The sequence below is a fragment of the Apus apus genome, chromosome 4 (assembly GCF_020740795.1).
Source record: "Apus apus isolate bApuApu2 chromosome 4, bApuApu2.pri.cur, whole genome shotgun sequence".
Classification (NCBI taxonomy): Eukaryota; Metazoa; Chordata; class Aves; order Apodiformes; family Apodidae; genus Apus; species Apus apus.
The window spans coordinates 104248431-104265431 of NC_067285.1; the positions used below are offsets into that span (position 1 = coordinate 104248431).

At 40.2% G+C, this 17001-nt stretch overlaps 1 protein-coding gene across 3 annotated transcripts in view; it reads right to left on the bottom strand.

The window, feature by feature from the left end:
* The window catches only part of ACOX3 (acyl-CoA oxidase 3, pristanoyl), a 35870-nt gene that overhangs the window by 18662 nt on the left and 207 nt on the right, over window positions 1-17001 (bottom strand). Inside the window, exons 1-7 of one of the 3 annotated variants that reach the window (XM_051617263.1) lie at window positions 16837-16926; window positions 13068-13246; window positions 11261-11494; window positions 8559-8630; window positions 7616-7705; window positions 5810-5953; window positions 4893-4981 (exon numbers count right to left, since the gene is read on the bottom strand). In XM_051617263.1, coding sequence (XP_051473223.1) covers window positions 4893-4981; window positions 5810-5953; window positions 7616-7705; window positions 8559-8630; window positions 11261-11494; window positions 13068-13235 — 797 coding nt within the window. In that variant the 5' untranslated portion in view covers window positions 13236-13246; window positions 16837-16926. Of the gene's footprint in view, window positions 1-4892; window positions 4982-5809; window positions 5954-7615; window positions 7706-8558; window positions 8631-11260; window positions 11495-13067; window positions 13247-16836; window positions 16927-17001 lie in introns of those variants that run through there. The other 2 variants (XM_051617262.1, XM_051617264.1) reach the window with 2 other exon arrangements.

A 17001-nucleotide genomic window follows, 5' to 3' on the forward strand; every position in this document is an offset into this window, starting at 1 on the left:
CCCCATTAGCACCATCAAGTGCCTGTCAGTGTGAACTGGCTATGGCTACATAGGTTTGTGGTACTTGTGAGTGACAAAAGTGAGGGGATAAGGCAGTACTCTTTAGCAATCTGACTACATCTTAGGAATGTGCACAGCATCGTGTGTACCCTTAAGAGTGTCCAACCTGGACTGTAGAAACTAAGCAGAGAAGGCAAAACACAGAAATATCAATGATCCCACTGCAAAAATCTGTCTTGACTTACAGTGCAAATATGCAAGATCTGTGCAAAATACTTGCTCTAACCGTGAAAGAGTTGCTGTTTACAGGACTTAAGGATTGATGGCACTATATTCAGATAATGTAAATACAGGCATTTTTAACATTTATTTTTATTTTACAGCTGCTTCATTACTATTTCAATTGTTTGTGACTCTGGTCAGAGGCTACAAGACAACAAAAACATGAAACAAGCATAAGCTTGTTTATTTTGAGATGCAAGACTGATTTCTACACTTGCTTTCTTATTCACATCCCTGTACAGTCCCTTTCCCTGTACTGAAACAGACTCTTATGTGGCCTTGCAGTGAACTAGACCTGGCTAATGATATGGTTGAAGAAAGTAAAATTTGATGAGTTTTTTGGCAGATTATTTTTCAGGCAGTTCCAGCTCCCTAGCTGAGTCCCCTACACAGCTACACAAATGTTTGTCCCAGCACAAAGAAAAAGGCAGTGTGGCAGCAAACAACCGAAGAAGCTCAGTATGGGAATTACCTTTGGCCTTAAACTAGCAGTAGAAGAATCTTAATGTATTATTTGCACTGATAGTGGAATAGTAACAAAGAAAATAAAGGGAAAAAAAAAGAATTAACCATTTAAAAATAATCTGTAAAATCCTGGAGGCTGTGTGATGTATGCCATCTTTGCCAAGGAATTGTACTGAGAACTTTCAGAACCTGAAGTCTCTTTCCAGAAGGGATTCTTTTGCACCATTTATTGCTTTACTGCCCAATAAGGTCCCTTTTACCCATATCTTCTAGGCTGTTTTGTTTCGTTTTCACTATCCAGAAAACTGCATCTGGCCTCAGTGATTGCTACAGAACATGCAGAATGTGTTAGTGTGTTACTGTGGAGAGACTGATCACATTTTAATTGTACATGAAAGGCTGTTAAACAGCTAATAAAGACCTTCAGTTTTCCAGTCCATCATTATAAGTAGATAGAGCTAACAAGTCTTGCCCCAGAAAGATCCTTTTCTCCCCTACAAACAATCCTTCTAAAATACATAGCTTTCTGCCTGGCAGTGGTTTGCAGTATCTTTGATAGCTTCGTTTCACTAGTTTTTCCTTGATCATAGGTTCTGTCTGTTCAACAAACTGTACACACATTATCAGCAGATACAGTCAATGAGTTCAGAGCATGCTTTACAAAGACAGGTGTGTTAAGCATCACTTCAGAAACACAATGGATTTTCAAACTTTTCCCCACTCAGATTCAGCTGGGCATCATTTGTTTCTGGAGCGGGGAAAGCAGCAATGTGCTGCTAGTTACAATTGGATGTGAAACTAGTTCACCACCAATTCAGTGGCAATCACATACTGATGTGCACCTCAGTAAGGGGTAATTTTGGCAATACTACATTAGCCAGGGCAGACAAAAAAAATAACAACACCAACAAAGGGAAGAAACAGAAATACACATTAGCACTTTCCCAAACTCTTGCTTTATGTCCCTCCACTTATGCTTGCTATGCATTTTATGGAAAAGCCCCTGGATCCCTAACACCCAGTTTTTTCAGTGGTTGTTTTTTTTCCTCAGTTACTTCCATTTTGAGACCTCAATGAACAGTACATTTCCAAGACTGCCAGAGTACTACTAACAGGTGGACATTTTTATATTATAAAAACAAAGACTACAGCTCTTACACCCCCTGGTGGCAGTATGATTTATTTTTTGGTAGGAAAACACTAAACAAGTCTAAACTCGAAATCCTGGAATTCTATTTTCAGCTGGTTTTATAGCGATTACACAAATTACTGTAAAAGACTTGAGAGAAAGGAAAATATTTTAAAATATTTAATCCTTTTTTAATATTTTTCTTTTTTTCAGAGTAACTAAAGTTGTAAAGACTTGCAAAACCCATATGACTTTCAGACATTCCAAGTATGAAGCTATGAGAATTATTAGGAAAGACACACTTAGAAGGAGTAGGCTAGTCAATTGGATTTACTCTGCAAAAATTTCCACATTACTTCTGAAATTCTTTCTCTTACTGAAAACATTACACTCTGCATTGACAGGAAACCAGCCTTCAGCCAAATGACCCAAGAGATGAACTGTTTTCCAAAACCAGAAGGGACAACTACAATCACCTACTCTGTTTTCTTACACAGCATTAATCAAGGACACTTTCCAAGGAAACTCTGGAATTTCTTCCCCATGTCCTACTTAAGTGTCCAGGTGCTTAACTTTCTGTATCCATATTGAAAATTATTAGAATAAAGAAGTAGAGGAAACAAATCTGACATCTCTGTCAGAATTATCAGACTCTGATCTTCACTTTCACCCTTTAACCTGAGTGTAATTCCACAGATCTCTATCTGGTTTACTAGGTGTCTATGGTAGTTGAACAACACATTCAAAAAAACATGGCAAAGCATGCAGCAGAGTCTTAACACTTGTAGTCACAGCATAATGGAATGCTTTCCCATCACTACACACAACAGGTTTCTATCCTGCAGGCTGTGATTTCTCTGGGATAAGCTAGGATTTAAGATTACTAAACTGCTTAGCAGAACACCCTGACAAGGCAGTGCCTGGTGAAATGCCTTCCCGTGAATCTTGGCATTTTGCAGATCATGCAACCAAGAATCCATTATCCAGAGTGGCAAATCTTGTAGTCTCTGCAAACAAATGCAGAGCTATAAACCTACTACCTCTCCAGTCCCCACTCAGGCCTTTTTGTACCTCTGAAAAGCAATGTGTGCAATCCCTGACATTTCTGACAGCTCAGTATGAGCAGGAAGGCTACGAAGAGAAAACTAGTTCTCTACTTCTTATCAACACTGTTGGCACCTAGCCTTAGATCTCTCCACAGAAAATAGTTGAGGTAGATGAGGAAAACACACTCCTAGAGTTTTCAGCTAAATGAAGGGTATCTATTGGTAAGCTTGGGCTCCCTCGTCCCTCTGTCTGAACTCTGCAGCTTTCTAGTGTAGGGACTGTCTTAATCCATACTTAAAGAGATCTAGGTCTCTGATTTGGGCTCCTCAGGCACTGTTGTTTGCAGAAAATAATATTTTTCTTAGGCAACATATACAACATAAACAGAAAGATGCCCAAAGTAAACAGAAGAATGCCCTACAATTGCTTTAAATTACATGGGATGTCATAACTAAGATAAGGGTACTCCATCTGACATCATGATAGGAAGTAATTCGTATCTTTTAATTACAGTGTATTGTGTAGATTACCATTTCAGATTTTTCAGTTATTACCAATATTTTAAGAAATGCTATATTTTCCCAGATCAAAAAATAAATGGATTTTTAAAAGATGTGCATTCTAATCTCACATACTCTCCTCCTTCCTCATGTTGTGCATAAAACCATGCTGCAAGCTAAGAATGAACAGCAGAATTTTAACATTTCTACAGAAATAAGAAGCTGAATTACATTTACTCAGGTCCATGTTGCTGTGCCACCTGGTGGCTACTAGCTTGTAATGCAGACAAAAGCAAAAAACCACCAAAACCCAAATCCCCTTCTTTAGCAGACCTTTTTTCCCCTTTTTCCTTTATAAAACTTAATCTTCTAAGTGTTTGGTGTTGTTTTTTTTCTTTATTTCATCTGTGTCTTCAGGCAATAGAGCATCAATAAGAATAAGATATGTATCATAAAAGTTAGTGCTATTTTTGCCACTACAGGGTATTTGGAACATCAGGAGGAAGCTGGTACAGACAACAAACGACAGAAGACCTATGACCTTCTGGAAAGCCAGTCAAAGCCATTACATTTGAAGGCAGGAAATCTCAGGGTGTCTATCCTTTTTTTACTGCAATGGAATATTATGAAGGACAACATATCTGTGTCACACAGGAAGAGCTAAATTCAAGGCATTTTGTGACTCCTCCCTCCCCATCCCCTTCACCAATTTAGGTCTCTGTCCTTACAAAGCTCTGTATCTAATACAGGGGTTTAAATAATAATTTTTACATAATGGCTGTTTTCCTGCAGAAATCTACCTACATTTCCTCACTGTCTCCCCTCCCCATCAGATGCCTTTAATTAGCACAGTAGAGACCCAGTAAGGCTACTGAAGCCCAGGTACTATTTTATTTCGACTGTACAGAGAGAATACATTAAAAAAGCCAACTAACCTCCTTACCTTCTGCAGTGAACAGAATTAGTGCAGAAAATAAACAAGATACCTAGTTTCTCTACTAGATCTCATTAATCTTACATTTTTACTAACAGTAAGCCTTGTCTGTGGACCCCCATTAGCCTTCCTGTGGGCTGGAAATGGACAGACAAAATAATTAAGGGCTTACACCAAGATGGGTGGATGGGCTGATTAAGTGCTTTCCTCTGAACTTAACTGATTTTGGGGTTGTTTGTTGTTTTTTTTTCATTATTATTGTTGCAGAGTCTATGACTGCAAGAATGCTTGGGGATATTAAAAGAGTATCAGTGGCACTTAATATTCTAAAAAGTGAGAGAAGACTATGGTTATTTGGATTTAAAAGAATGAAATTCAAGATTTTTTCAATCTGGATACTTTTTAGGAGTACCAACAATTAAAAACCACTGAAGAATACCTCAGAAGCAAAGACAGAACTAACACAAGAGGATATTTGCACTTCTACAGTGTGATACAATCTAGAATGTCTCTTCCTTCAAATAGATTGACTTACCCATTATCCAATCCATTCAGGCCAATTTTCTTTCCTATGTCACCTACCATCACACCTGGCATTGGCAGGAGAGTTTTTGTATCTCGAATCTGCATAAAAGTGGAATGAAACATTATTTCAGTTGTGGAACAATGAAAGTTATTGACTTCAACTTCTCAAACAGTGAAGATATTCCCAACTTCTGTTACTAATTCTAAAGAAAGCTCTCTGTTTTTTTCAAGCACATAATCCTGCATATAACTTGTATTCACATATCCTCTCATTCAGGACACAGATCCCTTAATGAAAATTACATTGGCAATACAACACTAACTATGACATCACTGTGTTAAACATGCCTTATCACTGGTGATTGCTGTCATGAGACTAGCATTGAAATCTTGGTCAGGTGCACACAGACATAGTAGGAATCTACATAAAATCAGGTTTGAGATATTCTGATTTTGTAATAATTTCTGTTCAGTCTGCAAATAGTTGATTTTACTTTGTACAACTTCTCCATTGCATTGCCATATTTTCTGATGCCTTTAATCCTATAAGCTGATCTCTGCGGTAGAAGCATGCAGTTTTCATGTAGATCAGCCTGTGGCACTGGCAGACTTAAATAATCTTAAACCTAATTCAAGATTTCGGGACTTCATTTAGCACAGGTTAGTTCTAACTACATAGGTATTGTTACAATTTGGAAGCTTTTCAGTTCTTTTTTGGTTTTCAGAATTTTTTGCAGAACACTGGCTGTTTAACCATGACAAAATGAGTGAACATTTAAAAACAGTACAGTTGTTACAATTGCAATAAATGTTGAAGGCATTAATTAAAGAATCTGCTGGTCAGATAAAAATAACAGCGTAACAGAAAGTCTTGAACCCACTCTGCCCAAAAGGAAAGAAAAAAGATGAGCAATATTTCTACCCTACCTGTACAAGAAAGGAATGCAATCCTTGACATTGTCCATCAGGGGTATAAAGTTGGGCGTACACAACTGCATGAGTGGCATGTTTCCCCATATTACCAACCCAAAATTTTGCAGCTTCAAAGTCAGGAGTATTGATGATAAACTCCTGTAGCCAGAAAAGAAAGTAGCAAACTATATAAATCATAAAAATCAACATACAGCTATTTTATTTTATTTTTTTCATGACCATGGTAATGTTTTGAAAGAATCCAGGGTTTCATTCTGTACTCCACTGCAACAGCTGAGACCTCTCTTAACTGTACTCGACTTTGGAGAGAATACAAGTAGCTAGGAAAAAATTAGAGCTGAAAAAGTTCACTACTTCATTGTAAGCCTGAAATTCAGCCTTAATTGCTTATTTAAGCAGTTAAAAAAGTAAAGCAAAATTACAGACACAGAAGCATTTTCCTAGACCTTAAGTTAAGCTGACCTGTGTTCCCATGTGAGGGACTACGAGGGCTGTTTCAGCTGAGGGGGGGAATCTATGCAGGGACCCCCTTCTCCTTCTGCAGCTCTGTGTGGAAAGGAAGCCTGGTTGACAGTGTGAAAAGTAGCACACTTCTCATTTTGGAAAACTGGGGCACCATGAGTAGTGGGAATTTTGAATAATACACATATCCCTGGAATTTAGATATAGCTTAGATTCCAAACAGTGTGCTTTCTAGACGTAAAAGAAATCTGAACCCAGAGCTTCCCGATCTTAACAAAGATGTAGTGATGTCAGTCACTTTAACTGCCATGCACTCATCTCTAGCATAAAACTTAATGTCTTTAAATGGAACTTTTAATGCTGCTAAACTCACAAGGTTGTTAATTTGTTTGTTGTTGTGTTTGTTTTTTTTCTGGAAAGGGATCTGACTGTCTCTGCTGCATAAATGATCACTGAATTGCTTGTGCGTTAAAAAATGCAGACTGAAATGCTGTCCTACTGAAGTATATAAAACCTTATGTTTCACATCTATCATTCTCATTTCTCATTCTTTTGAAGGTACTTCGTAACTTACAGACATGAGTGACACAGTTAGTTGACAGTATCAGCACCCAGTTCTTTACAAAAAAATGCCACAGTCTTTAGGGGAGATGATGAGCCTACCTTCTTGGGACATTAAATATCACATTTTAATTCAACTTGACATAAATCAAGTATGTAAATGACAAGGTTCTATCAGCCTCATCTCTTAACTTCTATTTTCTTCTCCCTTAATGTAAAACTAAAATGAATTCCATTCATTTACTGAAAATGTTAGGACAATGAATTTATTTCTGCAGCAGTGTTGATTAAGAAAAAATAAATATTAATAGTAAGAAGTATCCTAACACACAATCAGAAGCTAAATAACCTACTTGTTAAAAAAAACCCAGACATTTCTGGATTTATTGTAAATATTGATATACAATAGATAACTTATTTTATTTTATTTCTGCTGGAACGGAATAACTTTCCTCTTCTTTAAAACTATTCTGTGTATTAAGTGCACTGATTTACAGTAGTCAAAAATGCTAATGTAGAAGACTTTTGTTCTGAAAACACTTGAAATTATGTAGGAACGTACTCATCTGTTGAAATCCCCACCATTAACTGTGTAATTTGCAGGAATTCCTTTATTTTCCTTATAAAGAAATGTAGATCTCTTCTTTTTTTTTTAACATTTGGAGTTGAACTTGATTCTTTCTTGTTAATCAAAGAAATCCTTGAACCATTTTGCCCTGTTAGCAAATAACAGTGTCTAATAGTGTCAATCATTATTCCTGTGCATGATGGACTAACCTGAGTGCTAGGATCAAACGTGGCAGTAGTCCGTATGCCTTTGGTGTTAGTTCCATGGCTGAGTTCAGTCAGGGCAAAGCATCCAAATATCTAAATAAGGAGATATAAGGCATGGTTGAAGAGGACTTTACTACCGCAATCAGAGTAGTAACATTTTCAAATGACTGCAAATATAGCTATTGGAAAGCAACCTGTAATCGCAATAAACCAATCAAACACAGCCCTAAGGCTACGAAGGACATCATGGCTGCAGTAGGGTAACAGGTACTTTTTTCCTTCTCTGATGGCTGTCTCATCCCAGCAGGTACAGATTACTACATCCACCAACTAAGTTTTCAGCTGTCTAGGTTGGAAGAACTGTTGTGTGGTGAAAATGGGCAAGTTTGCTTGCATTACAAGCAGCTCTGGGAACTTCCAAAGTCAGGAGAAAAACTGAAGGAGGCTGTTCATTTTAAAAATAAGGAGTAGCCTCCATTATTGAAGGGGGTACCTTTATATCAGATCAATGTATGCATACTTTTGGTGTGGAGAACTGGCCTCCAAAAAAGTATGTCTCTCACTGAAATTGACTGTAATACAGAGACGTAGAAGAAAAAGTAAAATGAAAACAAAGGAGAAGCGGTGGCAATACTGCGGGTTGGGGCCGTGGCCGGGACTTCATCCCGAGCTGCATGTGGGCCTGGGAGCGGCCTAAGGCTGCACAGCAATGGATGCCCATAGAGACGGTCGCTGTGGGTCCTCACCGCGCCCATTGCCCCTGCTGCTGGCACAGAGCAGAGAGAAGGAAAGACAAAAGAGAGAGGAGAAGGAAAACCAAGTAGAAGGAGCTGAGCTGAAAGCTGCCCTGGCTGAGACCACCACAGGAACAAAGCAAGGCTGCAGGTAGTGCCACAGGTCTGAAAATAGCCAGTTCTCACAAGGTATTAAAAAAACCATAAATTACCTCCATGTTATGAACCTGTTTCAGAATGTCTGCAAACCTCATATAAGCACTCAAAACTGAACCTCCGAACACCTGTAAAAATTGAAAATTATGAATGAAATCAGTGACCCCATGATGGAAAGCATAAACTGCACAAGCATAATAATTTTTAATAGTGATGTTCATTCAGGATGCTTGGGAAAGTAGGCTGCATAGTAAACTACTACTTACACTACAGCTGAAGGAGGTAACTCGGGATGTGATCTGTCAAACATACACGGCCAGCTCATGCTGAGCTTCTCGTCCACCATCACCCCCCCCCCCCCGCCGCAAGTCCTTCTGTTCTGGTTTGCTAATTTGCTGATGTGCTGGTTTGGTGGGGTTTTTGGTAGCAGGGTAAGGGCCACAGGAGGGGCTCCGGTAAGAAGCTGAGAAGCTCCCCCAGCTCCAAAACCGGCCAAGGAGGCATCAGAGAGACAACAGATGTGCCTCAGTGATTAACAAAGAAAAGAACTCGTATAACATCTGAGCAGAGAAGGAGGGGGGAGAAGTGTGCTGGAGGAGAAGAGCAGTGCTGATGGTTGGTGAGGAAGAAGGGCAGAAGGTGCCCTAGCAGAAGTTTTCCTGCAACCCACGGCGAGATGGCAGCTGTGCCCCTGCACTCCTGGAGGAACCTGGTGGAACTTTCCCTGAAGGCACCAAGACGGGTGAACTTGGCCACTGGACTTGGATTTTGTGGCCAGTGGATTTGCTGCCAGTGGGCTCTGATTGCACAGCTTTGGAAGACTCCGCGTCAGGGAGGTGGCTGATCCCGAAGCAGCCTGTGACTCTGTGGGAAGCCCAGGCTGGAGTAGCTCCGGACCTCGTGGGGAGGACTCATGGAGAGGTTCATGGAGGACTCTCTCCCATGGGAGGGACCCCCTGGGGAAGCAGGGACAGACTGTAAGGAATCCTTCTTCCTGAAGAGGAAAGAGCAGCAGGAACCACCAGTCTGTGAACTGACTCTAAACCCCATCCCCTGTCCCCCCGTGCTGCTTGGGGGAAGGAGGGAGAGAAACCAGGAACAAAGTGATTTCGGCCCGGGATGAAGGGAGGGGTGGGGTAACATATGCAAGCACTGCTCTTTGTGTTGTCTGTGTACTGTGTGTGTTTGATTAGTGTGAAATTAAATTATTTTTTCCCCAAGTTGAGTCTGTTTTGCCCAGGACCTTAATCAGTGAAGAACCCTCCTTGTCCTTTGCCTCAACCCATGAGCTTTATCCTCCTCATCCCAGAGTGTGTGTGTGTGGGGAGTTGAGTGAGCAGCCATGTGGCTGTTCCTTTTGTTGTCGTGTTGTCCCAAGCCACGACACCTTCTCCTCAAGGCTGTTCTCAATCCATTCTTCACTCAGCCTCTATTTGTGCTCGGGATTGCCCCAACTCAGGTACAGAACCTTACACTTGACCTTGTTGAACTTAATGAGATTGGCATTGGCCCACCTCTCAAACCTGTCAAGGTCCCTCTGGATGGCATCCCTTCCTTCCAGTGTGTCAACCTCACCACACAATTTGTTGTCAGCAAACTTGCTGAGGGTGCATTCACTGCCACTGTCAATGTTGCTGACAACGACGTTGAACAGCACCGGTCCAAGTACCGACTCTTGGGGAACAACACTTTGAAGGCTTTGCACAGGTCCAGGAAGGTGACATCAGTTGCTCTTCCTTTGTCGACTGATGCCATGACCCCATTGTAGAAGGACACCAAATTAGTCAGGCAGGATTTGCCCTTTGTGAAGCTGTGTTGGCTGTCACCAATCACCCCTTTGTTTTCCACATGCTTTAGCAAAGCCTTCAGGAGGACCTGCTCCATTATTTTGCCGGGCACAGAGAGAGGTGAGGCTGACTGGTCTGTAGTTCCCTGGGTCTTCCATTTTTTCTGTTCCTGAATATGAGAGTTGTTTCTCATTTCCAGTCAGTGGGAACTTCACCAGACTGCCAAGACTTTTCAAATATGATGGACAGTGGCTTTGCGACTTCATCAGCCAGTTCCTTCAGGAGCTGCGGATAAATCCCATCAGGTCCTATGGACTTGTGCACCTTCAGATGGTCTCAGACCTGCTCTTCTACAGTGGGGTGTAGTTCTTGCCTTTGACATCTATGACTGGGGTGGTGTTACTAGAGGCCTTGTCAGCGAACACTGAGGCAAAATAGTCATTGAGTACCTCAGCCTCCTCTACATCCTGCATGACCAGGTCTCCTGTTTCCTTCTGAATGGGGCCCACTTCTTCCCTTGTCTTCCTCTTATTGCTGACATACCTATAGAAACTCATCTTGTTGTCCTTAACATCTCTGGCCAGATCAAATTCCTTCTGTGCTTTGGCTTTCCTTACCTGATCCCTTGCTACTCTGATTACCTGTCTGTACTTCTTCCAGGATACCCATCCCTGCTTCCAATCTCTGTAAACCTTGTTTCTATATTTAACTGTGTCCAGGAGCTCCTTGCTCGTCCATGAAGGCCTCCTGGCACTCCTGCCTGCCTTCCTCTTTGTTGGGACATACTGCTCCTGGGCATAAAGAAGTTGATCCTTGATTCTTCTAAAGAGTTACACTGAATTCAATTTTTTAAAACAAAGGATTGGGAAAAGGCATAGTTTTAACAAAAGAGGCAGAAAGCAACAGAATTACGGTATTACAAGACACTTAAATTCAACTATACATCAACATACCCTTTGAACTGTACTTACACCACAATGTAAGAAATACTGGAGAGACAGAGACCAATCATACATTCCAATACAGGTTGACAGGTGACAGGTCTTCACCGGGTTCTCTATGATCTCCTGCTGAGTAAGAAACTCATACTCAAAAAGCCTTTTACAGCGCAGGAATGTCAGCTCCTGGTACTTCTCACGACACAAATCTTCTCCAGGATGATGGGCAAAGAGAGGATCACTTTCCAGAGCAGAGAAGATTCTGTTCTTGAGGGAAAAAGAACCTGACATGAGAATATTAATCCAAAAGAATTAATAAAACAAGTGAATGTTCTTCTAGGATAATCAAACTACGATCAGTTGATAGAAGATGTAAATTTAAAAGGCCAAAACTCTAGAGAATTAAAAACTACATTTAAAATGGTCTGCCATTATGTATGCAGTTCATGCAGATAAATTTTATGAAAGCTCCTTGGTCATGAAGTTATAAGTGTAGGACTGATTCACTCTGAATGTAAGAGAACAATATCTAAAACTCACTTTTTTTTTTCATAGCAGCTTTGTTATTTCACTATATGAAGTTATTTCACTATATGAATTTCACTTTCTAAAGTGAAATGGCACTCAATTGAGAATAAGATAAAACTCCAGGGGTTAATTCATAATATGTCATAATGGTAAAGCTATTAAGCTACCACAACTGCTGTTCCCAGATGAAAGCAGAAATATTCTCCATATCTATCATACGCAACTATCATACGCAGCCTTTCAAAATGTGCATCCTTTAATTTGGATTATTTTTTTTCATTAGATGATAATACTATGGCATTTGTGACACAAGATATCTGTGTCTTCAAGATATCCACAGCTTTTTGTCTTTCACGTAATTTAGAAGAAAAAAACAAACAAACAAACAAGAAAAAGCAGTGCCTTGGGCAAAAACTTCTAAAAACTTTTTTTTAAAGTACCTTCCTCCTCTCTGGAGAGAATGACACAGTAAGAAGAAAGAAAACCAGGAGATTTCCTGTTCTTTTCTTTGAAAGGTAGTGTCATTCACTTTCTGCATGAACATCACTATTCACCCATGCAGCTTTGAAACTCCCTCAGACAAAAAGCACTTGTGTTTTTTCTATACTTTTAAGCGTATCAGTCAGATGCAGGACATGGCATTTTTGTTTTCTCTAATTCACATTCTAAGCTTTTAATAAATATGGTGAACATTCAAGATTAGCTTAAATCCATGTAAACCTATACCACTTTCAAAAAAACCAGTTCTTTCTCCTCCTACCTCTTTAAGCTGTGTATTGCCACACCATGGTTTGTGCTGCTATTCGTCTCTTATTTTGGTAGGGATAACTTTCAGCAAGGTAAGCATGCTAGTCTGTTCAACAGCAATGCCACATAAGCATTAATGCAAGTACAGAAGACCGTAGGAAATTATGCCAGGTCAAAGGAAGACAGAAATACTGTGTTTGACAGTAGCATGAACTTAGCTGAGCTTAAGTGCATTGTGAAACCATGGGATGTATGATTTAATGAAAACAGTACAGTAAAGAAATATGGGAGTTCTTTTTCAGTTTGACATGAACACTAAAGTTCTGTAATGTAGCACCTGCTGCTCTCCTCTGTACTGATGTTAGTAATGAAATGAACCTTATGAGAAAGCAAAGCAGGGTGCTAAAATGTTCAGCTCTGTTCTTAAAACTGGATATGCAAACCCCATTTCTTCATGCTCTGTATCTACAGAGTACCATTAAATACTCTCCTTTTGGAAATCCCATACCTTCTTCTACTGCTTTCTCCAAAATTAAAACATGCTTCCAATTCTTGCAAAGTTTACCTTAAAATGGATGATGTCTTCACCATATAAGAACATTGCCATCTCCTTCCAGTTGAAGGAAGCTTTCTGACGATATCTGCAAAGTGGTCCTTTAGGGAAATCTGGTAGCAAAGTATCCCAAGAGCTTTGGTTGCCAGTGCCTTCTTTCACATTCAGTGTGGATGCCATTGTTAGCTAAACTGCACCAAACAAGAAAATACACATCATTAACTGAAGAACCACAAATGTCTATCTTTTAATAACAAAAAGAAATCAAAGGAGCTGTTAATTAAATCCATAGCCTTGTTCCAATGTATGAGTACAGAAGTGCTGAGCTCACTAAAAGCTTGCCTTTCCATTTTTCTTATTCAGTTGGCTTGGCAAAAGCTAAGAAAAAAAAGCGCCTTTGATAAAATGTAAAATGGTATTTGTTATTAACATATGAGCTAAACCTTTTAAAATAAGCAAAATATGAAACAGGTCACCATTGGTTAATACTGCATAATAAGAAAGGGAGGATGAGAGAAAAGATCCAGGCAAGAAAATAACATGTCTTAAAGAGCATAATGGAATAATTGTTAACCTCACTTCTAACTTATATGCAAAATAATAAAGTATGAAAGCACCCAAACATGCATACACTGTCCTGTTCAAGTGCAGGAGACACCTGTATTATCTCCACGTTACTAATTAACATTTAAACAACTTTTAACTAAATGGCATGTTGGTTATAAGTTAAGGTTTGTTTTTATACAAGTGAAGTGATAAGCTACTGTTCATGCATAAACACGAGAGAGAAGACAGCAGGGAAATAGTAGGAGTTCTACTATTATCCTCCACTGGTTGTATATATGAAAGAGTGAGTAATAAAACTTTAATTTCATATACAGCAATTGCAATAAACAAATTTCTATAAAATTCTGAACATTTGCATCTCCTTTGCCCAACTGAATGTTGTCCAGAACTGAGTTAGCTCCCACAGATCCACTTGGCTATGTGAGCACTATGCCACGTCAGTATATCTGCTGAGCCATATAGCTCAGGAACAAGCAGGCTTCTTTACATAGGGGAAACATAAACAACCGTATCACAGAAGCACTGACTGGTTTGTGTTGGGAAGGTCCTTAAAGATCATCTGGTTCCAATCCCCCGGCCACAAGGAGGGATGCCTCCCAGTAGACCAGATTGCTCGAAGCCCCATCCAACCTGGCCTTGAACACTTCTAGGGAAGGGGCATCCACAACTTCCCTAGGCAACTTGTCCCAGCGTCTCACCACCCTCATGAGGGAAGATGTTTTTCATAATGTCTAACCAAGTTCTACCCTCTTCCAGATTAAAGCCATTACCTGTTGTCCTATTACTACATGCACTTATAAAAAGTTTTCATCTTGAAGGCACACTTGAACCTTGCAGAGGAATCTTAATTTTGAATTCCAGCTTCCAATGAGATTAAGGAGAATAACAGTTGTGGTCATATCCCCGAGTATGTTATAGCCTCACAGTTGCATGCCTAAATTAAAACCAAACTGATCTAACTAAGTTTCAACCATTCTTGTAAAAGCTACAGGTCCATACATCTCTTTTCAGAGCCAACAGCTACAACATTGGTTTTATGATAGTAGTTTGCTGACAAATGTCTAAGATGAATCACTCAAGTATTACATATTACATATATATATTATATATATACTCTTCCATTACTTTGATATGATGAACTTTCAGAATTGTGAAACTAAAACAATATCAATGTGTTGTCCATTGCTAATATTGGCTTGAATAGAACAGGCAAATAGGACAGGCAGGAGGCCCTGTCTGCAATGGGTCTGCAAAGGTACAGATTAAACCTGCATAAATAAGGTAAAATAAAACTATCATAGTAGCGACTTCTACAAAACACATAGGACTACAGAGCTTTTCTTCTACATGTATTATGCAGTTCTGGAAAACTGCAAACACATAGGTATGCCCTTTAGTATTGAGAATATTGCCATACTCAAGAATCAATTTAAACCAACATAAAGTATGAACTTTGCAACCGTACTTAAATTCACTTTTCCTTCTTCTTCCCTAAAGCTCAAGTTACCACTTGTTATGTGGTAGCTTATAATGGCTTTTGTTTGTCTTCCTGCTGAATGTTTAATACCCTTCTTTCTGTACTGAGTTGACCTTAGACCCTTGTGTATGTGATCAAAACTGTCAAGGCCTCATGAAGTCCGCTGGCATTTTGTTGTGCCTATCCATGGGTCGTGAAAGTGCATTGCAAAACTTGACAGAACGAGCACGGGTTCATTATCAGCAGGTACAAGCACACAGGTTTTGGAGAGAAGAGGAATCTCGCTTTGTGTTAGAACTTGCCACAAAGAGTGAAGGCTTTCATGCCTCTGCTGCTTCCAGAAGATGCCGGAGTGCCCTCTGCTGCTACCTGCCCATATCGCACCCAGCAGTTTCTCTCCCCTCATGCAGATGGCAGAGGCCCGAGTTATGCCCGTAAGGTGCAAAAATGATCGGGCAGGGAACAGAAGCTGGCCACGCTATGAGAAAGGGGACAGGCTGGAAGAAACAATTCTCAAAGGTACTGGGAGGACATCCAGGCCCAGAGCTGCCCAAGGGGTCAGTACAGACTAAGAACATAATAAAGTACAGAAACTACTAATTTGGCATTTTACTTTTTCCACCACTTCTCCCATCTTGATCTATCTCCTTGCTAAATTACATTCTTTCAACCTAGTCCTTTTATGGATGTCATTCTCTAGTTCTGGACAGTACAGAGGCAGTAGAAGGGGGGTGCAGGTAGTATTTCTCCACGTGACTCCTAAATTGGTTTCTGGGAAGAGGCAGCTCCAGTATTGAGCAAGAGGTTTGGAAAGAAAGGAGGGTTTGGATGGGCAGGAAGCCATTGAGAAAGTGTCTTTCAACCTTAAGTCAAATAAACATACATTACTCTTCTAACTGGAAAACAGGTACATCAGGCATAAGTTCAAGCCTTCTGGCTCAGAACAGAGAAAAATTTACATCAATGCATTTGGTTATTGCATCTAACTTTATTTACATTGCTAATTAATGAGACTGCTGAAAGAAGAAAACTTAAGTGTCTATTAAAAGAGATCCTGTACTTACAACTACAATTTATATACCTAGCTTCACACAGTTATAATGTAATTTGGCTCCAAGCAAACAGTTTGAAACTAATTAGGAAACCCAAATCAGGCAATTACAATAGGAAAGTAACAAAGGACTGCCCTAAAGAATAACCTCAATGTTAACGTCAGCCTCACCCTGACATTTGGAAATGTGCCTGCAGATGCAGCAGTAATAAATAACACACGTTACTTTCAACTTCCTGAGAACTGCTGCGCTTTTACCGGGAACACGCTGAGTTGAAAACCTATTTAAGTAGAAGGTGCTCCTGCTAATAATTCAGATTCAGGCCTGGACAACAATGGTATGTAAAGCACGAGGGAACAGTTCGGTTTGCACTGTAGTAATCAATTATCTTGCGTAACGGCGGCACAGCTCAAACTCTTGGCAGCATCTAAAATGACTTTACCCATACTCTGTCAGAAATACCATTACTTGCATGTGCAGAGCTACTAGAAAATAAAATAAAAAGCTGGTAATAGTAGCTGCCTAGAGAAAGACAACACCGGAGAGGTTAAAGGCAGGGAAGTAAACACCACTTGCTTTCAGAGCCCTTTGTGGTTTCACTGCACAGCCGCTACTCGAACTGCCCAACTTCAGGCGGGGCCTCGCTTGTGCCGGAGTGAGGGAAAAGAAAGACTAGGCAATGTACCGGTTTTTACGCGGAGGTACCGCAGCCGCTGTCACAGCGACACAGACTTTCTTCACACAACAGCTGTAAAAACAGTAAAAAACCCTCCGCCTAAGGTCGCTTCTGGGAGCAGCCGGTATCCGGTATCTTCCAGCAGTTTCTCACACGGCGGCTCCCAGAGGGGGC